Source organism: Engraulis encrasicolus, chromosome 12 (assembly GCF_034702125.1).
Source record: "Engraulis encrasicolus isolate BLACKSEA-1 chromosome 12, IST_EnEncr_1.0, whole genome shotgun sequence".
Classification (NCBI taxonomy): domain Eukaryota; kingdom Metazoa; phylum Chordata; class Actinopteri; order Clupeiformes; family Engraulidae; genus Engraulis; species Engraulis encrasicolus.
The window spans coordinates 4,815,396-4,840,395 of NC_085868.1; the positions used below are offsets into that span (position 1 = coordinate 4,815,396).

At 44.7% G+C, this 25,000-nt stretch overlaps 1 protein-coding gene across 1 annotated transcript in view; it reads left to right on the forward strand.

Moving 5' to 3' along the window:
- calcrlb (calcitonin receptor-like b) overlaps positions 1-25,000 on the forward strand; it is a 51,097-nt gene that overhangs the window by 4,702 nt on the left and 21,395 nt on the right. The window contains exon 2 of the mRNA XM_063211521.1: positions 24,806-24,939. Within this exon, the coding sequence (XP_063067591.1) occupies positions 24,841-24,939 (99 nt within the window). The 5' untranslated portion in view covers positions 24,806-24,840. The remainder of the gene's footprint in view (positions 1-24,805; positions 24,940-25,000) is intronic.

Sequence of the window (25,000 nt, forward strand, 5' to 3'; positions counted from 1 at the left end):
CCTACCTACGGTTTGGTGGATTCTGCATTTAAAATTATGCTTTTGTACTTTCAGTCATGACTGATTGGTAGTAATCTCAGCATAGCATCACATTGCGTGGCCATGTGACATTAATTTTGTCATCTCAACATCTCAAATCTGAGGGACTGAGTGAGATGGGATTTGCCATTCCTTGCCCTAAGATTGATTAGAATGCAACATTTTCTGGGGGAGGGCCCCCACACCCCCCTACACAAATTGTCCACCCACCAACAGCACCCCCTGCCAAAACTGTGTTGCCGTTCCTCTGAGCACACAGTTTACGTATATGGTTCTGCCCCACTCTATAGCATGGAAAAACTGGTGTGCCTCGTAGTGTCCAAATACGTGCCAGCTGTGAGCACTGTATAGTTGTCTTAGCATGTCCGATTAGCAGGGGTAAGGTGCTTTTGGGGGGGTTGAGGGGCCAAGACAGTGTCTGGCCCAGGGGGCCATCATTTCTTAATCCGCCCCTGGGTGGAGAGACTATTGTTTAATGCTGATCTCAGAATGTTCTCATCATCACAGTGACATTAGGTTTTGATTGTAGTTTTAGTGGCATCATGGCAGGTGATTCATTTCAAAGTGTTTTGTCTAGTCTGATTGTGTAGAGTTTTCAGAGTTTCTATCTTTTGTAAGTGAAGAATTCTTGCACACCTCCTTGGTCATGTGCGTAGGAGTGGAACCCCTGGGTCACCAATGTTAAAGCAAAGAAAGCTCCCACACAATGTTCACATTTGCATGGTTTACTGCAAAGTTTTGGTCTACTGACCTTCAAGCAATTCAAACTTACAACTGGCATACTTGTCAACTTGATAATTCCCATATTTAAATGTAATTAATTTCAATAGGCCATGACAGCCCTTATGAAAAAACCATAGTCCCAAATCATACTCAAAAAAACATGGTGAATTGTGGGTTTCATGGTTACCCAAAAAAAACCATGAAAATGTGTGTAGCCGTTGGTTAGGGAGTTGGACTGTAGATTACAGAGTTGCAGGTTTTAATCCCACCCTTACCTCTCCCTATTCCTCCATCCATGGCTGATGAGCAAGGCATGGCCCTTGAGCAAGGCATCTAACCCCACATTGCTCCAAGGACTGTCACCAATATGTGCGTTGGATAAAAAAGCGGCAGCTAAGTGTAATTTCATGAATAATTGAACCGTGGTAAAACCATGATTACTTTCCAGAGTAAAACCATGGTTAATTTTATATTTCAACCAAACCATGGTCAATTTATCATGGTCGATTTTCGTAAGGGAGTCAACGGTGCGTCAGCGACAAGTGCAGGTGCAGGCTGTTATTAAATAAATTCTCGCTAGGGAGACGTGGAGTAGAGGTTAGCTGTTAGGTCAAATGAAGGTCATCCACCCCTCCACATGTGTGTGTTGAGCTGCTGCCATTGACTGAAGAAGACCTGTGGTTGAGGCCAGTGCATTTTTTGTCAATCATGCACACAGACGGAGGATCCCACAACCGTCAGAGAGAGAGAGAGAGAGAGAGAGAGAGAGAGAGAGAGAGAGAGAGAGAGAGAGAGAGAGAGAGAGAGAGAGAGAGAGAGAGAGAGACAGAGAGATAGAGAGAGATAGTTTGTGTTTGTGTTTGTGCATGCATGGACGGTTGCTCAATTTTCTTGTATTGAGCGCATTGCACTGCTTTCCATAAGGAGGTGTGTGTGTGTGTGTGTGTGTGTGTGTGTGTGTGTGTGTGTGTGTGTGTGTGTGTGTGTGTGTGTGTGTGTGTGTGTGTGTGTGTGTGTGTGTGTGTGTGTGTGTGTGTGTGTGTGTGTGTGTGTGTGCGTGGGTGCATGTGTGTGTGTGTGTGTGAGCTCCCCCATGTATGTGCATCAGTGTGTGTGTGTGTGTGTGTGTGTGTGTGTGTGTGTGTGTGTGTGTGTGTGTGTGTGTGTGTGTGTGTGTGTGTGTGTGTGTGTGTGTGTGTGTGTGTGTGTGTGTGTGTGTGTGTGTGTGCACTGATGCTTTCCATAAGGACTTCTTTCCATCTGCAGATTACATTTTCCCTTTCCTTGCCTTCTCCTTCTCTCTCGTTCTCTGTCTCTCTCTCCACTACAGTGTGTTTGTTTGTGTTTGTGCAGATGCATGTGTGTTTCTGTTTGTCTGTCTTTCACATCTATTACTCTGGCCGGCATGTGGATGTATTGCCCCCAGGGGGCGCTCTATGAGTCAGGGTTACGTCACCCCTTTAGCCAGGCCTTGCCATCAGTAAGCTCCTGTCCAAAGAACATTATGTCTCAGCCGGGCATTCTAGGAGAGTCTTGTTAACAGACACTCAGCAAACTGGGGAAGGAGGAGGGATGGAGGTTGTGTACATTTCAAACTTCAGCCATCCTGCCTGTAGCCATTTTTTTATGTCTCATGGCCAAATTTTAGCAATTGGGTAAAATGAGAGGAATCTTTTAAATTTCAGCAGCGTTCACCCCTCCCGGCAGTGAATGTTTCCAACCTCAAAGTCTGACCAATGATACCCCATCACAGGGACATTGTACTCCAACAGTGACCCGATATACCCAAATTCATGCCCACTGTATCCAAATCTGGCCCGGTGCTGAACATGCACCTCAACACTGACCCACTGTACCCCAGGTCCCCAACTCTGTCCCTCTCTAACTCCTGCCCGCTATACCCAAACTCTAGCCTGCCAACCTGGGAGACGGGCACCCTTTTCACAGAGCTTTTCTGTTTGTGCTTTAACTTCAGAAAGGAGCACATGGATCCTGTGTGTTGATATTTTATGAAAGGTAGGCATAGATTAACTGATCTAGGCTCAAAGACGTCTTTGTCATTCAGTGTTACGGACACCTTCCACCGACTGTAACTGCAAAAAAACATGATTTTTAAATTGTTTCAAGTGAATGGATGACAGCAGAGGCTTTCATGAATTCCCTGTAACAATAGATAAATAAAAAGAGTCATGTTTTTTACAGTTACAGTCAGCAGAAGGCATCCGTTACACTGAATGACAATGCCATTTTGCACGTCTTTGACCCTCTAGCACGTTAACACATGGAATCAGCAATTTTGCGTTATAGACATTTTCATTTATGTTATTGACTGCATTGGGCTGTGAGAGAAGCAACCATCACTAGGGTTGTGTGTGCATCATCACTATGACCAAGCCTGGCCATAAGGCGCAGCGATCAGATTGCCTGTACCCTAAAATGGTTTGAGATCTGGTAGGACAACTTTACTCCCCTCGATATGTAGGGTGTTAGAATTGGGTTGACTTGCTGTCAGCCCATAGGGACGCTAGTGGCTCAGGTGATAGAGGAGCCTGTTCAGCAACCAAAAGGTTGCAGTTTCAAGACCTGGTCTGCCTGACCTCATCAATGTGTACTTAACCCCAAATTGCTCCTGCTGGTGGGTGATACCCTACTTGGCAGCCACTGCCACCGCTGTGTGAATGTGAGTGTGAATGGGTGAATGTGAGGCATACCATGGTAGCCCCTTAATGCACGCCGTACCTCCTGTGGCACACTGTAATAGACATTGAAAGTTAACTACTATAGTACTACACTACTTTGACAGTGCACAGGGCCTTTAGTAATACATTACGACTTGGTCATTGCCATCCTGGTAACAGCTAATTTATAAAGCCGTGTCTTAAGGGGTTAAGCGCTTTGAGTGCTCAAAGGAGTGGGCAGGCACTATATAAATCAATTTACCATTTACCATTGGAGGCTGCCGATGGTTGCATAGTGTACTGTAGTGGACAGTGTCCACAAGATACCGCAGGTCACTCCGGTGTGAGTGCCAGTGTGTGGGGGAAAGCATGGATTGTTGAGCACTCTGAGTGGGAGAAGTACATTGGCAATTATGTGAGGGGTCCTGACTGATCGAGTGTAGGCCTATGTAAGGGTTTGCTCTGCGGAGTTGAAATTAACTCTATTTCAGATCACGTTTGGTCCCATTCAAAAATAGTGTTAATTTTACTCTTTGGTCAGTGTGTAGCAGTCTTCCTACTAAATATTGTACATTGAACACTGGTGGCAACTAGAGCAGAGTGGGCGGGTAATTATCTTGCTGTAGAGTTGAAATTACACCGACCATCTACAAAATATGACACTGACTTTTTACTCTGTTAGAGTAATTTCACTCCACAGAGTTGTAAATACTCTGTGTAGTTTTTTAAGTTTACTCTGGAACATGAACACTCCATTTTTTACTGTGTCTGGCTAGTGAGCCTAAACCTAATGTGATGGATGATGTATTGTATTTTGTCGTAGTGGGCCTTTGTCCTATCATCTATTATGATGTGTTTTGCTGTAATTTATTGTAGTGAGTGAGCCTTCTGTATGCCCTTGGTGCTGCTGACAGCAATTGGCTCCAAGTGTTTGCTAATGTTTGGCATTGTTGTTTGGCGTGCCCACACACGAAAGGACCTCCGCTGCAAATGCCAATTTGTAGTATCATTACAGACTAATATACGAGTGTGTGTGTGTGTGTGTGTGTGTGTGTGTGTGTGTGTGTGTGTGTGTGTGTGTGTGTGTGTGTGTGTGTGTGTGTGTGTGTGTGTGTGTGTGTGTGTGTGTGTGTGTGTGTGTGTGTGTGTGTGTGTGTGTGTGTTTGTGAGTCTGTGTCTGTGTGTTTGTGTGCGCGTGCGTGCATGCTTGCTTGAGTGCGTGTGTGCGTGCGTGGGGCTTGCGTGTGTTGGTGTTTCTGTAAGATTGTAACATTTTGTACAGCATAATGTACGGCCAAATGCATTTGTGTGTGTGCGTGATTGTGTGTGTGTGTGTGTGTGTGTGTGTGTGTGTGTGTGTGTGTGTGTGTGTGTGTGTGTGTGTGTGTGTGTGTGTGTGTGTGTGTGTGTGTGTGTGTTTGTACACATAGATTAATGTGTGCCCAAAATAGAAGAGCGATGGAGAGTAAATGCAATCTGAGTGACAGATTGAAAACCAATTTGCAATGATGCCCTGATGCATGGAGAGGAAGACACAATGGAGAGGGAGAGAGGGAGAAGAGGAGAGAGGACTAATGGAGAGAGGAGACGAGGAGGAGAAACATGGAGAACACGACATAACAGGAACACAGAGAGAGAGAGAGAGAGAGAGAGAGAGAGAGAGAGAGAGAGAGAGAGAGAGAGAGAGAGAGAGAAAGAGGGAGGGGGAGACAGAGAGAGGGATGCTGTAGATAGGAATGGAGTGAGACAGACAAGGAAGGGAGAAGGAGAGAGAAGGTTGATGGAGAAGGAGGGAGAGGTAAGGAGAGGAAGAGGGAGGGAAGGAGAGAAAAATAGAGAGATAGAGAGATGGATGAATAGAAAGACAGATAGATACTGTACAGAAAGACAGGGGGAGGAGAGGTGTGTAGTGTGAAGGAGGCACTGTAGACATCTGGAGACGACACATTAGGGTCATAAAGAGAACTTGCAGGTAATTAGATCATAATGGCAGATCAGGACTCACACACACACACACACACACACGCACGCACGCACGCACGCACGCGCGCGCGCGCGCGCGCACGCACGCACGCACGCACGCACACACACACACACGCACACACACACACACACACACACACACACACACACACACACACACACACACACACACACACACACACACACACACACACACACACACACACACCTATCCCTTAGAGGGCTATCAGTGACTGATATGATTTGCTGCTTGGATACACAGAGGTCCTTGACGATATCGTTATGTCATTATGTTGTTATATCATTATGTCATTTGTTATGAGCTTTGTTGCTCCTTGTAGTGAAGGTAATTGTCCTTTCTGCTGGGGTAATCCATTTCACAATTATTTTTGGGAGAAATTCGTTGTTTACCATCGTAGAAAAGAATAGAACTGGAAGATTCTGTAATGGCACATTATATACCCCAATATAATAGTAATAATATTATTAAGCGACTATAATAAGCGACTTTGAGTATCATAAAAAGCGCTATATAAAACTTATGTATTATATCCCAACATTCTTAAAGATTAATCATTAATGAATAAATATTACTAAGTGGTTCTTCAATTTTACGTACTCGACCTTGTGGAGGCCAAAAATGCTATTATCTCTCAAGGCATCATAACACATCCACAGACAAGCTTTGGATTGGTTACTCCCGCTGATTGAATATTAGTGCATCAAATCTTTTGCCGCTTGTGCCACCTTTGTTGTTGTTATTGCCATTTCACCCCAGAGGAATTATTAAGCTTCTTTTACAATTTTGCCGTCTGCAGTATGTTCCTACAGTAAGAACTGCTGACAGCTGAGGCCGGGCGCGGGCCATAGTCTTCTGATAAGCCTTCCCTTCAAGAAATAATTATGTTATCAGAACACAATTCTGCCCCCCCCCCCCTCTACCCCTGGGCCAGCACAACTGACCCCTTTGTCCCTCCACCTATCAGTGTCCCTGTCTGCCTGCAGTTAACCATCTACCACAGTCAGCTTACATGCCATCCATGAGGAGAGGTTACACAGGACATGACTGCATGGAAGCGCTTTTGAAATGGAATTGAATGGATTTATTTGTCAAATGTTCACATGCACTAGATGGTGACAGCTGACAGACAGGGGCAACTATGGCTTTAGGTTAAGGAGATGGGCATTTCATCAGAGGGTTGCCGGTTCGAATCTCACCCTTCCACTCCCTTCCACAAGCCATGGCGTAGGTGTCCTTGAGCAAGGCACCTAACCCCATGCTGCTCCAGGGGCTTCTTTTACCAAGCTTTTTCATTTCAATGAAGAAGCACAGAGTGGCTCTGAATCCTGTAAGAAAGCCATTGTATTTTGTGATAGTTGTCGAATGGCAGAGGTGCCAAAAGTAAAGTTAAAGTACATTCATAGTGTAAGTACAACACCAGTGCATGACATTACACACACTGTAACAAATAGCTGTTTATTTACGGAAATTCTGCAACAGCATTCTACTGCTTTTCGAAAAAACAGACAACTACTGTGAAAATATTACTTTGAGTCACATATTGAGCAAAAACAGTAAGTACTGCACAATAGCAGTATTCGCCGTTGTGGAAAAAAACTAGAGATGCACCGGATCCTGATTTTTAGGATCCTGCCGGATACCAGATCCACTGAATAAGATCCTGCCGGATCCGGAACCGGATACCGGATCCTACAAAAGGTTTGAAACATATAGTCTACTCGCACACGTGGGCCCTTTTTATTACGTTGGCGCAAACTATTGTTTAGACTCATTGGCTTATTGCCTCACTGCCTTCAATAGCCGCTTCCAAAGGGATTTCACTCCATGCAGTGATTGGGGTTGTGAAAGACTGAAAAGCCTAGGCTAGACATGCACCAGACCCTGATTTTTAGGTAACATGCCGGATACCGGATCCACTGCTTAAGATCCTGCCGGACCCGGACCCTGTGAAAAACTCTATTATCCTGACGGATCCGGAACCGGAACCGGAACCGGATCCGGTGCATCTCTAGAAAATAACAAGTTATTTTAGGCAGCACCATTGAAACCCATTCATCCTCCACTTGTCCGTGATCACCATCAAACTTCAATACCACCTGAAGAACTGAAGCCATTCTGACTGGTTAAAGATTATCTGATACTATCAAGCATGATGAAACAATTCCTAAGGAAACTGCAATACTTAAAAAGTGCTTGATGCAGCAAAGTGTCAGTAGCACATGCATTTTGATAGTGATGAAAGTGTGAATGGCTGAAACATTTTAAGAACTTGTAACACTCTTGCAACAAGCAGCCCCATCTAAACCAATCTTCTAATCAGTGCCTGGCCTCACCTGAGTAGGGCTGTTATGCCATTATTCAATTACGGGCGTCACCTGCCAAGGGCCTGATGACTCTGGTCACATGGTACTCTTGCACCTGTATATAAATCTGGACTATCAACACTTCAGTTGCTTGCCTGCCTGCTGGCTGGCCTGCATGGCACAGCATAGCACTTGTTTGCCTACAAGCTTGCCTACAAGCTTGCTTACATGCTTGCACACTTTCCTCTTTGTGAAAGCTTGCTGTATGTGGCATCATTTGTGGCATTGTGGCATATAATGTGCCTGCTGCAAATTAGGCATTGCTTTGAGAGCTAGCTTGTAGTGCTGCTTGTTTGCTGTGCTACTTGGTGCAAAATATTTTTTTTTAAGACTGACCAATGCTATATTCATCATTGGCTCATCAAGAGATACAGTAAAAAGCCCACCTTGCACACTATCATTGTAACATAGCACTGCGTACTCTGACATTTTGTTCATGCCCACACTTTCAAAGGACCACCGCAAACCATTTTCTCAATACAGCATTGCGGCATAGTATCATGCTCAAGGCACTCCAGTCATGGTGAACGATGGGAGGGTGGGGTGGTAACATGGCCAGGGTACCACAGTTATGGAGAATGATGGGTGGGGTGGGAAGTTGCCATGGCCATATTCATGAATACAACTATGACCCAGTATTTGCCTGTCATCACACAGTACAATTCAACTTTTTAACTGAAATGTACTGTTATTTTTCTGTAGAGTACTGTTATTAAACAGTTCAATTGCTGCTGAAAAAATGTTATATACTGTGATACATTAAACAGCAATGAGCTGTATTTAATTTTTGGTGTGAAATAACAGTAGAATTACAGGTAAATATAATTGCCAGTAACTGCCGTTATTTTGCAGGGAAATTCTCTTAGAGTGCAGGCCTAGTTGTTACACCAGTTATTCCATTGGACCTACTGAGGTAGATTGTGTTGCAACTAAAAATAAAAGATAAAAAAAATAATAAACCTGCCTCGAAATGGATCTAACCATCACAGGATCTGCTGACTGTAAGAAAGGTACTCTAGTCTACAGTACATTCAGACAATTTACGTGGTGAAGTCACCTGTGAAGGGAGGAAACTGTTTTCCTTTTTTTTTTACATTACATCACACTTTGCGGATGCTTTTATCCAAAGCCACTTACAGTTATTTTAAGTGCATTGTATTGGTTACAGTGGAACCCACAAGGCAAGAGAAGCAGAGGGAGACCCAAGAACAACTGGAGAAGAAGCACAGAGCAGGATGTAAAGAAGAGGGGACTGTCGTGGAAACAGCTGGAAAAAATGGCCCAAGACAGACGAGGGTGGAAGCTCTTCATCAATGGCCTATGTTCCGAAAGGAATGTAAAGGCCTAAGTAAAGTAAGTAATTGGTTACAGTCTCTGGAGCAGTGTGGGGTTTAGGTGCCTCGCTCAAGGACACCTCAGCCATGGAATGAGAAAGGGGAGTGTGGCATGGTGGGATTCAAACCTTCAACTGTCTGGTCGATCGTAAAGTCCATCTCCGCAACCACTTGGACACTTCTGCTTTTCTTTTTGACACTTCTATCTAGTAAGTTACCACTAGCAGTATCCTTCATACTGTGCAGACTGCAGACAGTGGAGCGGCACTAGCAGTCACTGACGCCTGCTTAATAGGTGTGGGAGACAATGGGGCATACTGTAGCTAGAGAGGACACTTCACACACGCACACAAATATGCACACATGCATGCACATACACACACACACACACACACACACACACACACACACACACACACACACACACACACACACACACACACACACACACACACACACACACACACACACACACACACACACACACACACACAAACAATCACCTATGTGTGTGCATGCTTGCATGAACGCACAAACAATAACACACATGTGACAACAACAACACATGCACGCACACAAACACACACACATGCACACACACAGAGGTGCCTTGCTCCTTGTTCAGACGGTGTAGATTTCCGGCATTTGAGCCAAATACAGACACAGATCCAGAGGAAGCTCTCGTTTCCCATAGATGCTTGGACACACACACACACACATGCACACACGCACGCACGCACGCATGCACGCACGCACGCATGCACACACACACACACACACACACACACACACACACACACACACACACACACACACACACACACACACACACACACACACACACACACACATACACACACACACACACACACGCAGACTTTGTCAGGTCTCCCTATTTTTTTTATCTCTCTTGGCTATTTCTGGGCCAATATGCTCCACTTGTCAAAGCTGCATCAATCATAAACATAAGTACATGAATAGTAAATATCCAGTGTGTGAGCAGCTATTAGTGACACCCCAGAAATGTAAATATCCTCATCCAAGAGGACAGAGGACATGGGTCACCATTGTGTGGGTATTCCTGCCACTTTCTAGCCTGGAGATTCCCAAGCTGCCTTGTGCGCTCATTGTGATCTGAAAGACAACATGGAAACCCTCCCTGAAATGAATGAAAGAAATATCTCAAATCTGAGAATGGCGTATGTAAGGTACGTTACGTGATGGATCACTTCAAGCTAAGTAGAGAAATAGGCCAAGCCAGCGTCATCCCCTGCTATTAATGCCCTAAGGGTGGACTCAGGGAATGACTGACAGCCTCTCAGCCATTCGGTGTGAGTAGAAAGTGCTTTGATTGGATCTGTGCATATGTTTCGTCCCCATGTGTTAGATCGCAGTCGACTGCAATGGGCAACAGACCCTAATTTTGGGAGCCTAAGCACAGAGCGAGGAGGGAGTGCAATACATAATTAGACAAACAAAAGCTCATAGTTTGTAGAGATCCATCATGTCGACCAGATGTGAAACAAGCTTTGCATTAAGCTTTAGATATATATATTTTTTAAAATTCTACGTGTGCCTCCCCTATGACAAAATGAATAGGTTCCCAGTCTATATCTCACTTGTGATATTGTCTGGTGATAGCCAGGCTAGCCAAGACCAGGTACGGGTATACACTATTTTTTTAGATATTTTTTGGGCTTTTTGGGCCGTTAGTTCTGATAGGATAGTGAAAACTGACAGGATGTGAGTATGGAGAGAGAGAGAGAGATGGGGTAGGGTTGGGAAATGACCCTGTCCGGATTCGAACCTGGGTGCCCCTTGGCATTCAAGCCCATATGTGGGGGGGCTTAGCGTGCAAATACACTCTTTCATCCCGTTAAGACTTGTCCACTGTTATAAAATTGCCAGAATTTGCAATAACCAAGTCATAATGTATTGCTGAAGGCCAGGAGTAATGTCGTAGTGGTGTAGTACTGCATTTACCTTTTTTTCAATGTCTATTACAGTGTTTCGCTGGTGGAATGGCATGCATTACGGGACTACGCCGTAAAAATCCTCTCACCACACCCCTCCATCCTCCTCCATCCTCCTCCATCCTCCCCTCCCCTCCCATCCCCCTACCCTTAGACATCTGGAAACGTCCTCTGTTTGGCTTGACGTCTGTCGTGCGGACTTCTTGGAAGCGGCTCAGTCTGTTTGGGGAGATGGGTGGGAAACATACAGACATACAGACAATACTCAGTGGAAACACACACATATCCACAAGCATGCATGCATGCCTGTGAGTACACACACACACACACACACACACACACACACACACACACACACACACACACACACACACACACACACACACACACACACACACACGCACACACACACAGACACACACAGACACACACACACACACACACGCACAGGCACACACAGACACACACAGACACACACACACACACACACACGCACACACACACACAGACATACACCCACTCACACACACTTGTCTCTCTGTCTCTCTCTCTCACACGCGCACGCATGCGCACACACACACACACACACACACACACACACACACACACACACACACACACACACACACACACACACACACACACACACACACACACACACACAGACACACACACACTCACACAGGCTTGTCTATCTGTCTCTCTCTCTCTCTCTCTCTCTCTCTCTCTCTCACACACACCCGCACACCCGCACACACACACACACACACACACACACACACACACACACACACACACACACACACACACACACACACACACACACACACACACACACACACACACACACACACACACACTCACATAAACACAGACGGCGGTGGATGTTTTGGGTGGTGGGTGGGAGAGAGAGGCTCACATATGGTGGTTGCGGTCATGTGGTTGGCAGAACAAGTGACACACACATACACACACACACACACACACACACACACACACACACACACACAGACGCACACACACACACACACACACACACACACACACACACACACACACACACACACACACACACACACACACACACACACACACACACACACACACACACACACATTAAGACAGACAGTCATTATATTGCATTGGACACAGACAGACACAAACACACAAAGACAAACACACCCACACACAGACACACACATTCACGCACACACACACACACACACACACACACACACACACACACACACACACACACACACACACACACACACACGGACGTGGTTAGCTAGAAAGTCAAGTGAGACAGAAGACAGGAAGTGTTTCAGGGCCGAAACAAAAGAGTCACAGGATTGTGTGTTGTGTGTGTGTGTGTGTGTGTGTGTGTGTGTGTGTGCGTCAGGGGCGTCAGTAGGCCCAATTGTATACAGGGGCACAATAGGGCACCAGAAAGAAATGCGAGCGCGCGAAGAAAAATTTTTGGTCAACTATTTTTTTTTTAAAGAATGGGCAGAGATAATGTATTGCTGCTTTATCCCTGCTCCGAGCGAATAACTTTCTGATGTCCATCTACAACAGGGGTCAGGAACCTATGGCTCTAGAGCCACATGTGGCTCTTTTGGGAACTGTATATGGCTCTTACCTACCTAGGATTGCAAACCATGCCATCTCTTGAAATATGGAATCGTCCTGTATTTATAAATAAAAGTACGGGTTGAATATTGAGTTGAAACGTTACAAGGGAGGTTAAAAAGTGTTACAGTAAAATGCAGGAAATTACATCTAAAATATACTCCCAGACCAACGCCATGATGAAATTGACAGTTGGCAACCCTACTTACCAGCTATGAAGAAAAGTGTTTTAAAATGGTATGGCTCTCATGAAAAATTATTTTAAAAAAATTGACGTTTACGGCTCTCTTCACCAAAAAGGTTCCTGACCCCTGCTCTACAAGAACAATGTTGTTTGAGTTGAATTGAAATCAAAATTATAGGCTAACTAATAGGCCTACAGTAGGCTGTTATCTAGTTCCGGTCATTGAGATAACAAAAAATATAATAAAATAGCCTAACTACTAGCCTATACAACATAGCCTACTTCTTCCATAACTCTACATACCTGACATACCACAAAACTTAATATCGTGTAATCCGCTTATAGTGATCACGTTTGTCCAGAGCCAATTTGGAGCGGTTGATCACTAAAACCAAATTTGTAGGCCTATTATTTCACCTTTTTTGGTCTCTACCGGTCTAGGAAAAACAAGGCTGAAATGCATTGCAAAGCATAGACCATGCACGGGTCAGGTCGTCATCACTTATGATGTCAAATAAGTTTGTAAAGTTCCCAATTCGACAAACGTTTTCTGGCGAGTTTCTGCATAGCCTAGTGTGATTCAGGTTATGCATGCAAAAACGCCGCTAGACTGGGCATCTTAGAATTGCTACACCGATAAATAACACACTGTTGCACAGCCTGCTGTACTGTACATTGGTAGGCTACAACGTGAAATTTATTGTCAGTTTAAAAAGCCACGCAAAGAACTGGTAGGAATTGGGGAAAGTCGCGCTGGGCTTGCTGGCGTAGGAGAGAAGAGAAGGACGAGGGGGAGTGGGAGGGACTCGGGGGGAGACGCAGCTGCCTGATTCTGAATCAGGACAGGCAGGCTGCCTCGTCAGACTTGGGCTAAATTCTAACGTAAGTGTAGTATACGCCTATTTTAAGAAAAAAACAAGCATGTATTCTGTAGATTAGGCTACCAGATGAGTAATAATAATATAATATAATAAATAAAATAATAATAAAAAATAAAGGTATAAATAAATAAATTCTTTTTAAAAATCAGTGCCCTGGACCCTGGCACCGCAGATCCATAACAGGGCACATGCCCGGGTAAAAATGGTCTAACGACGTCGATGGTGCGTGTGCGTGTGCGTGCATGCGTGTGTGTCTGTGTCTGTGTCTGTGTCTGTGTCTGTGTGTTCCATGCTCATCTAAGCTAACCATGTCTATGTGTTTGTGTGTGTGTGTGTGTGTGTGTGAGAGAGAGAGAGAGAATGAGAGAGAGCGAGAAAGAGAGTGAGTATGTGTGTTTAGGGGGGTTGCGTGCGCTAAAAGCTCCTGATTTAAAGAGGAAACAACAGCAAGGCCACAGTGATGTCAACGCCGGTGCACAGAGCAGTTTGTCTGTGTGTGTGTGTGTGTGTGTGTGTGTGTGTGTGTGTGTGTGTGTGTGTGTGTGTGTGTGTGTGTGTGCGTGTGTGTGTGTGTGTGTGTGTGTGTGTGTGTGTGTGTGTGTGTGTGTGTGTGTGTGTGTGTGTGTGTGTGCGCGCGCACATGTGTGTGTATGCCCGTGTGTGTCTGTAATTGTGGCCCTTGAAGAGAGAAGAAGAGTTGACTTGACTTGGACTCATCTCCTGTGCCCTATGAGTGTGTTACCCTGTGTGTGTGCGTTTGTGTGTGTGTGCGCGCGTGTGTGTTTGTGTTCGTGTTTGTGTGTGTGTTTGTGTTTGCGTGTGTGTTTGTGTTTGTGTTTGTGTGTGTGTGAGCCACATGAGTGTGTTTTCCCGCGGAAATATTTTCACGGGCGGGTCGTGACAAAGCGGACAGAGCTGGATACGCCCGCCCAAAAGCAGTGTGTGTGTGTGTGTGTGTGTGTGTGTGCGTATGTGTGTGTGTGTGTGTGTGTGTGTGTGTGTGTGTGTGTGTGTGTGCGTGCGTGCGTGTGTGTGATTGTGTGTGTGTGTGTGTGTGTGTGTGTGTGTGTGTGTACACCGCCCAAGAGGAGTATACTGTACCTGTGTGGACACTAAAAGTGTTTTACAAGAGTCCAGCGCTCCCCTCTGCTGTTAACAGAACGTCTCTCTTACGGGCGTTTGCTCATCCAAAACTCTGACGCTGTCAACACACACACTGTCAACAAACTCCACAAGTTTGGGTAATGCACTCCAAAAAAATGACATTTTAACAAGACAAATCTTGTTTTTAGTAGTATTGGTCAAATATTTAGGAATTGAACTAGGTGAAAATTTTTCAAATTGACAACAGACTGAAAATAATCTGAATCTGAATTTTTGAATCTTTTCTCAAAATATGTTTTAACTCGTGAATAAAACAAAAGTAACCAAAGTTCTTAAAACATGTGGAAGGGGAGGGAGCACTATGCAGAAGGGGATCACTAGCGCCATTTTGGGAACCTCTGTGAACAATATAGAGTTGGCCATTCTTTGTAAATGAGTAATAAAAGTTTAAGTTTTTCATATTTAGACCGATACCGATGTGTTAAAAAATGTCAAATATCAGCCGATATCAATTAACTGATATATCGTGTATCCCTAAATTGATCTTGAATGATGTGGGTAGTCATGGTGTAATGGTTAGTGAGATGGACTGTAGATCTCAGGGTAGCAGGTTCAATCCCCACCCTTACTGATGCCTTCCTCCCTCCATGGCTTAAGTGCCCTTGAGCAAGCCACCTAATCTAACATTCTAACACTAATACCCTGTAATATCTGTAAGTCACTTCATAAAATTATAAAAGCATCAGTTAATTGTAATATAATTATTGACAGATCATTTTGCTTATTTCAGAGAACTCTTAGTTGGGGGAACCTAAAAGTTCTCTGAAGAACCTAAGAGATTGCAAAGGCATTCTTCCACAGTGGTGATTGAAGGGCTCCTCTAAGAACCTTTGGCTCCATCCCTACCGTGGCTCTAATGGTAGGGCACAGACCCGGGTTTGACTCCGACAACCCTTCCCCGTCTTTCTCCTCCCACTGTCTTCCTGTCAAAGTCTCGAAATGAAGGCAAAAGCCTAAAAAAAGAACCTTTGGGTTCCTGGGTTCTTTGAATAAGGGTAAACGGTAATGGGTGTCTCTGAGGTGATGGGTGTCACTTTTAGATTCCTCAGATAACATTTTAGGGGTTCCTCCAAAGGTTTTTTGGGGGACTTTGAATTTCCACAGTGTATTAAAAATGTAGTGTTAATTCAATACTGAGTGTTAAGTGTGCTCTGACCAAATACACCCTGATATGTTAAGTCAACTCTACATTGAATCAACACTACATGTCTAATTTGTACAGTATACAGTCTAGGAAGGGCAAAAGTTATATAGAGGCCCGTCTACCATACTCCATGAGTTCTCACCAAGTGTGTCATCTTTAGAAAATGAGAAAATGGACAAGTGGATTAAGTTTCACACACACGGACACACACGCACACGAGCAAGCAGAGCAGCAGAGGAAAAGCAGGCTGTGAAATAGCTCCAAGAATAAGTTTTTAAAAGTATAAACACAATGGAAACATTAAAATAAAGGCCGCCTCTTCCTTCCTGACCCCCCTGAGCTGAGCTGACTGTGTGGCGATGGAATCAGGAAGCAGGAAAGGATGAGGACAAGAGAGGCGCCCATCCAGTCCAGACCAGTGTGTGTGTGTGTGTGTGTGTGTGTGTGTGTGTGTGTGTGTGTGTGTGTGTGTGTGTGTGTGTGTGTGTGTGTGTGTGTGTGTGTGTGTGTGTGTGTGCGTGTGCGTGTATGTGTATGGCTTCGGTTGCCACACACAGGAAAAGAAGAAGAGAAGCGCCCATCCAGGGCCTCCTGTGCGCTGTCCTGTGTGTGTGCTCGTGTGTGTGTGCGCGCGCGTGTGTGAATAGCAGTGGTGTCGGTGCGACATGAAAAGAAAGTGTTTTTACAGCCTTTTCTCTTACACACAGTGAGAACTATTTTCATAGTTGTGTAACATAATCCAGTGCATCTACAAACGCCCGGGTTAAAGACAAGAAATACTCAGGAAGAGGTCAATGGTGCTACGCCCCCCAACATATGGGCTGGCATGTCCATGGGGACCCAGGTTCGAGTCCAACCCGGGTCATGTCCCAACCCTGGCCCATCTCTCTCTCCCACTTGCTTCCTGTCTGGATGCTCACGTACTATCCAAATAAAAGTCCCAAAATAAATATTGATATAATAGTTATAATAATAATAATTATAATAATAATAGTAATATAATAATAGTAGTAGTAGTAATATAAAGCTGTGCTCTGGAAATGCTATGCTATTTACAATGGTACACCAAGTGGATCTCTCTGATTTTTTTGTTGGCAAGGACAGACAAATGGTAGCCATTCCTTCTAAAATCCAATCCAACTCATGCTCCCAGACCTAATGAGTCGAGTGCTCAAAGCTGTTTAGAATACCACTGGTCTGGCCAGAGTCAGGCTGCTACACCCTTGAGCAAGACACCCACTGTAGGCCCACATTGCAGCAGGGATCAGAGCCGATACCCTGCAGTGTACCGTTCTGTAAACACCATGATACACTGAGGCAACTTGAATGAACGTTTTAGGATATTGGGAGCCAGTCTTGTTGCTGCCCAGTGTCATTGCCTAAAACATTGGCTCATGTATCTTTACCTTGTATTGTATGGTAATGTAATGACTTTGTCTATCAGCAATTACACGTAAGGGTGCACCACAGGTAATTTTAGTGTGCGTGGGGGACGGGGTGTCATTGGCCTGAATCCAACCCATGAACAATCTTTGCCAATCTGGATTGTCATGCTTGAACATAAATGACTTCTGGTGAAATGAAAGCCGAAGCACGCCCTCTATGTTTACACTCAACAAATGATGCTCTTCAGGATGTTTATGTTACCCTTACACACTGCCAGGGCCAGCGGGAATACAAAGGGATGTTCTAACCCCTTTGCACAGAGCCTATGTTATAACCTTATTGTCGCTGACATTTTCTTCATCTGTTACTTAACCCATTAGGACATGGCGTTATGAATTTGGTGTTACCGGGATGGCAATGACCAAGCCGTAGTGCATTACTAAAGGCCCTTTGTTTGTTATGTCATAGTATTGTAGTACTATGTTGGTTAACTTTTCAATGACTATTACAGCGTGCCACTGGAGGTACAGCGCACATTAAGGGGCTACGGCTGTCAGTAATGACACAGCGATGTTGTTACGATGTAGCTGACACTTTTCAGGAAAAAGTGAACTGGCCCGTTGGCAGGCCCATCTGTACAAAGAGGTACAGTATTTTGGGGGCCCTAGGTAAAGAGTGACTCTGGGACCTTTTTCTCATAAAACTATTGGACATGGGATTTTGATATCACTCTCTGTGCACTTACCGATCATTTAATTTAGAAAGGTTTTTCCTCAATCATGAAGTTGTCATTACTGTCATTTGAATACATAAACAGTTATTAACAGAGGGGGGCCCTTCAACTGGGGGCCCTAGGTGATTGCCTAATTTGCTTGCCTGATTGTCAGAGTCCTGGGAGACACTGATAGAGCAACTCAGTTGCTGTAATGTCAGGGACTTTATTGGCAACTACAGGTTCGCTACAAATTCACTCCTCATTTGCATAGTATACTTTTCGGAATATTTTCACCCCAAATGGATGTGTGCTAATCTCCATTTCACTGCTAATAAGTAAGAAGCTCAAAGGTTGCCATTTCGATTCCCGGTCCACAAGGATGGTTGGAGGAGTTATTTAACCAGTTTTTCTCCCATGCTTCTCCATGAGGGATGTACATAGCTTTACCATCCTGCAGCATTGCTCTCTTGGGGACGGGGTTGTCCCCTTGCACAGGTGAGGCATGAATGCAGTTTTGTTTTGTGCAGTGAATAAAATTCACATTGTCCAATTTCACTATGTAGACGCTGCAGTGCAGATATTCTGACGACTCGGCTCACTGTGCTGAAGTGCCATGGTAGAAATACCACAAGACAAGCTTACTAAGCATCTGGTGGAGTCATAGGAAGCACACACAGACACACACAGACACACAGACACACACACACACACACACACACACACACACACACACACACACACACACGCAAACACACACACACACACACACACACACACACACACACACACACACACACACACACACACACACACACACACACACACACACTTCCTTCTCTGGACTTATGGACAAGGCCATGCATGGTGTGCACAGAGGAATGCAGGCTTTGAGGATATGCCTATATGTGGTCAGTATTGTCTGGTATCGCACAGTATGGGGGTATGCTAAATAGCGAGCTGGCGGGGGACGGGGGTGCAGTGTATGTGATCATTCTCTCTCTCTCCCTCTCTCTCTCTCTCTCTCTCTCTCTCTCTCTCTCTCTCTCTCTCTCTCTCTCTCTCTCTCTCTCTCTCTCTCTTTTTTTTCAAGAGTACATCCTCCTCTCCTCTTTCTCTCTCTCTTCTTTCTATCCCCCCCTCTCTCACTTTATCTCCTGCAGAATAGAGCTGGGCGGTATACCGTGATCTCGGTTTCACCTACACAAGATTCTCTTTTTGATGAGAGACGTTTTTTTGTTGTTGTTGTTGTTGTTGTTGTTGTTGTTATTTATACTAGGCTATGTGCATGAATTTCATACTTCGTGTCACACTTCATTTCAACTCTGCTATATAAGTCCACTGTTGCTTTTCTACTAGGGAATGTCAACACAATTTAAGATGTTGATTGAAGCAATACAAATAATTGGTTAATCGCGCTAAAGAAGCTGGTGAGAGTGCATAATGAAGCATAATGAAGAACCCACATGTCATGGATGAATCATGATGAACATTTCAATTAACTTAGCCTACATTTGATCACACAAAGTTAAATGAAAGGCTATTCTAATAGGCTACAACAGTTATCAGATTCTTAACTGTAATTACCATCCCAACTGTGTGTGCAGGACTGCTTTTGAGTTTTGCCATTGAGACTAATTTAGCTTAGCTTACAAAATGCAATGGGCAGGCAAGATACATTGCTACATTGCTGTTTGAAATGATTTGGGAGCCAAATAGGAGCGAAATACATCGCCATAGGACACAAACTACCTGACAAAATACCTTCTACGTTAGATTTGGCTTTTAATTCAAAGAAAATATTCACACAATGTCAAGTAAGTCCGTTTGTTTTCCTTGAAAGGGAACTGAAAGTGTTGGGTAGGGATATATAAGCTATAAATTATAAACATATTATTGAAATGAAAAAGTGATAAAATAGAAATGGAGATACATTTAAATTAAATTATTTATTTATTTTTTCGTCCGAAAGATTAAGATTTGGGAGGAAATCACAGCTTATCAAAAAAACGTGATATCAATTTTCATCAAGAAAACCGTGATGCACATTTTTTCCAAAACTGCCCAGCCCTACTTCAGAACATTACATTTTGTTAGTCAAGGCAGAGATTGTATCTAAGGAGCGACCATCTCTGGTCAAGCTGGGTGGGGAATAGCCAATATTAGAGACATGGTCAGGCTTTAATCACCAGAAGGACTATGTTCTGACGTTTTATGTGAAATATGATATGGAAAGTGAAACCTTCTAAAGTAAGTAGCTTAGGCATTACAGTACCTTCTTTAAAATCTTCTCTCATCTTATTTGGAAATGACATCCACAAGACAATCGTTTCAAGGGAGCTTGCTTCACTAGTACTATTACACTGCTATGATACAACTGAACAACTTGGCCATTGCCATTTTTGTAACAGCTACTTTATAACAGGCGCCATGTCTTACTGGAATAGTTAGCCGCCAGCTGGTCTCATAGACTCAATGTTAACTGCTAGCTTGGAGGTAAAATTTGCTCTGCCATACTCAGAGAACGGTTGAAAGTACAGGAGAAAGGTAAAGCCCAATCATTTAACCGAAGGGGAGGTGTAAAATAAACTTATTTCCAAAAATGGGACAGTATCACTTTAAAGTCTAGATGGCCGCCTTGGCCGTAAAGTGCTGGGGGGTGTATTGTATCTGCTACATAGCAGGTTGAGCACAGGTGATGTACAGGAGTTAATGTGGTCATCAGCAGAAACAGTATCTGGGAGCCAAATATTTCTTTCTTTCGTCCTTTTTTTCCTTCCTTTCTTTCTTTCTTTCTTTCTTTCTTTCTTTCTTTCTTTCTTTTTTTGATTCTGTCTTGCTTCTCTCTCGGCCTTAATTACCTCCATTTCACCACCACATCCTCATCATATTCTGCTGTCGCTAACAGCTGGAAGTGTCTTAATTGTGTAATTGTGTGGCTACGGGAAGTCAGACAGCATCTCTCTCTCTCTCTCTCTCTCTCTCTCTCTCTCTCTCTCTCTCTCTCTCTCTCTCTCTCTCTCTCTCTCTCTCTCTCTCTCTCTCTCTCTCTCTCTTTCTGGATAGAGAGCAGCAAATTCCTTTCATTTCTGTCATGAGCATATTGAAGAACCCCACCCCTTTACACTTGCAGGCACCGCACGCACACACACACACACACACACACACACACACACACACACACACACACACACACACACACACACACACACACACACACACACACACACACACACACACACACACACACACACACACACACACACACACACACACACAATTGCACTGCAAGCATGCACACGCAATGCTCATGTGTCCTGACCCGTGACATTTGTAACACCTCATGCATCCCAACCACACACGCCCACACAGATACAGTACATACACACACACGCACGCATGCACGCACGCAGGCATGCACGCACACACACACACTTGCACCACAAACATGCGCCCACCCTTTACAATTTAACCACAACATACATTCCCCTACCACAAACACACAAACACACACACTCACACGCACGCACGCACGCACACACACGCACGCGCAAACACAAACACTCACACACACACACACACACACACACACACACACACACACACACACACACACACTTCCACTAGGAGTAGCGTCACAGCTAGTAACGATCCATGGCAATGTCACAGTGCGTGGAGGTGTATTCCAGGTTGCCATGGAGATGGACTTGGAAACATGTGAGGATTTAGATGTCAGGAGAGGAGAGGAGAGGAGAGAGAGGAGAGGAGAGGAGAGAGAGGAGGGGAGTAGAGGAGAAAAGAAAGGAAAGGGAGACATTGAAGAGGACGGTAGAAAGCGGGAAAGAGGGAGCGGGGAGGATAAGAGAAAGGAGTGGAGAGGAAAGAACAGCAGAGAAGGGAAGAGAGTTGAGAGAGGAGAGTAGAAAAGAGAGAGAGGGAGAGATAGAACGAGAGAAAAGAGAGAAGAGAGAGAAGAGAGAGCAGAAGGAGGTGAAGGAAAAGGTCCAGGAAACGATAAACAATATGTGTATTTGTATTAGCAGCTTGTGGACATTTTTGTAACCACATACGCAAAAACAATAACCCCATGCAGAAAGTTCTTACAAGAGCAACAAAGCCCATATCAAAAGGGGACGAGGATGCGATGCTGCAAGACCAGCCAAACATATCAAAGTCGGGCCGAGGAATATCCACAGCCTTTTCACACACACACACACACACACACACACACACACACACACACACACACACACACACACACACACACACACACACACACACACACACACACACACACACACACACACACACACACACACACACACACACACACACACACACACACACACACACACGGACCGCAATGTAGACTAACCCTCAGGACTCAAAGTCTCAGGGCACCTGAAGCTGTCTTTGATCAAAGGAATATATTACAGTGTTGGACAGAGGAACAAATAACACAAATAAACAAAACCCCAGTATGTCTCTGTCCTGTCTTGAGAGCTGCTCGGTACGCTGCAGCTGCCTATCTGTCTGTCATCTAAGCCATCAGCCTTATCTATTCATTCATGTCTGTCCCCTGAGGAGGAGAAGAGAGGAGAGGAGAGGAGAGGAGAGGAGAGGAGAGGAGGGGAGAGGAGAGGAGAGAGGAGAGGAGAGGAGAGGAGAGGAGAGGAGAGGAGAGGAGAAGATAGCATGGAGAGAGGAGATGAGATGGGAGGATGGGAGGGGAGAGGAGAGGAGAGGAGAGGAGAGGAGAGGAGAGGAGAGGAGAAGAGAGGAGAAGAGAGGAGAATAGGGGAGAAGATAGCATGGAGAAAGGAGATGAGACGGGAGGATGGGAGATGAGGGGAGAGGAGGGGAGCCGATGAGATACATGACAGATGGAAGGAGAAGAGAGGACAAGAGGGGAGAAGAGAGCAGGAGAGGAGAAGAAAGGAAAGAGATGTCCATATTCTGTCTCTCTGAGGAAGAGATGAGAGGATAGAAGAGAATTGAGGTGAGGAGAGGAGGGCATGGGCTGGGAGGAGAGGGGAAAATAGATCGGAGAGGAGAGGAGAGGAGAGGAGAGGAGAGGAGAGGAGAGGAGAGGAGAAAAATTAGCTGAAGAAAGGAAAGGAGAACATAGGAGAGCAGAGGGGGGAGGGGAGTAGAAGATGGGAGAGGAGGAGAGAGCAGAGGACAAAGGACAGGAGAAGATGGCAGGGGGGTGAACACTTTTGTTCGCCAGACCCAAAGCCAGAATCTGTCTGTTATTCCAGATCTACATTCAAATTCCTGTGTTTGTGTGTGTGTGTGTGTGTGTGTGTGTGTGTGTGCGTGCGTGCGTGCCTGCCTGCCTGCGTCCGTGTGTGCGCGTGCTGTGTGCTGTGGACCAGCTGTTTTCATAAGCCACAGGGCTGCCCCCCGCCAACCAGGTTATATGATCGCCCTGATGTTTGTTTATTAGGGCTTTCCTGGGGCGTGAAACCCTCCTCTTTTCTCCTTTCCCTTCACCCGCACCTCTTCTCTCCATTTCCAACCTCTCCTCTCTTCTCTTCTTTCCTCTCATCCAATTTCTTAACTCTGTCCTCTCCTCTCCTCTCCCCTCAACCTCTACTCTCTCCTCTCCTGTCCTCCCTTATTCTTATCTCCTACTTGAGAACCTCCAACTGTTTTCAGTCTGGCCCTAGCTGAGTGTTTGGTATAGAGATGTATAAAATAGAAATACTCTGACTGATATAGATAAACTGATATATACAGCTCTAGTATATGAACTCACCAGTTACAGGTATTTCACTGGGCCTAATATGCTACACTGTATGAGTACCTATTCTTTTACTTTATTCACCTCTGCTTTTATTCTTCCCACACTCAGTCTGTAAGTGGAAGACATAAAATGTCCTCCAAAAAGAAGTCCAGTTGTTTTAATGTGTTTCAGTAACAGTACAGTCTGTGTATCTCAGTACTAGGTACAATGAAGTGTATGGTGTAACCCATGGGCGTAATTTTAGGGGGGGGGTGGTCGGTGGGGACATGTCCATACCACTTTTGAGATAAACATAGCTTGTCCCCACCACTTTTTCACAAATACAATGCAAAAACAGCATATCCGGACAATTTGCCATTAAAATGTCCCCACCACTTTTCGAGCCAAACCTACACCTCTGGTGTAACCGCTATGTAATATCATGTGCTAATGTTGTACTGACATCATGAATTTACTTTTACTTTTGACACCTCTGCAGTACATTACCTCAATAATAATAATAATAATAATAATAATAGTAATAATAATAATAATAATAATAATACCTAAGTTGAATATAGCGCTTTTCATGCCACTCAAAGACGCTTTACATATATAACAGAAAACAAATCACAACATTACAAAGACATACAGGGACTCAACAGAACAAAACAAAAGTAGTCGATAGTGGAAAGTTTCATGGCCATAGAAGTGGTATGGAGCTTTACGGTGTGGTGAAGAGGTTGGCAAATCCACGATGGGGCCGGCAGTTAAATGGCCTGGGTAGGGATTCTGAAAACCCAGAGCCTCCCATTGTGGTGGCAAGTTCATGATCCATCCTTGACTCTTGTGTTTTCAGGTGTAAACCCAGCGCTCACACTACACATTCAGAACATGACGACGACGATGCTTACGATAGCAGTATCAGCCATGACGAAGACAATCGGCTTCTGTTGGATCGTCCTGCTTCCTCTCCTGTCTACGGCACCCCAGGTGAATTGAGCTCATTTATTTTGTTTTCAATGAGTTGTCTTTGGCTGCTTCTGCAGTTTCA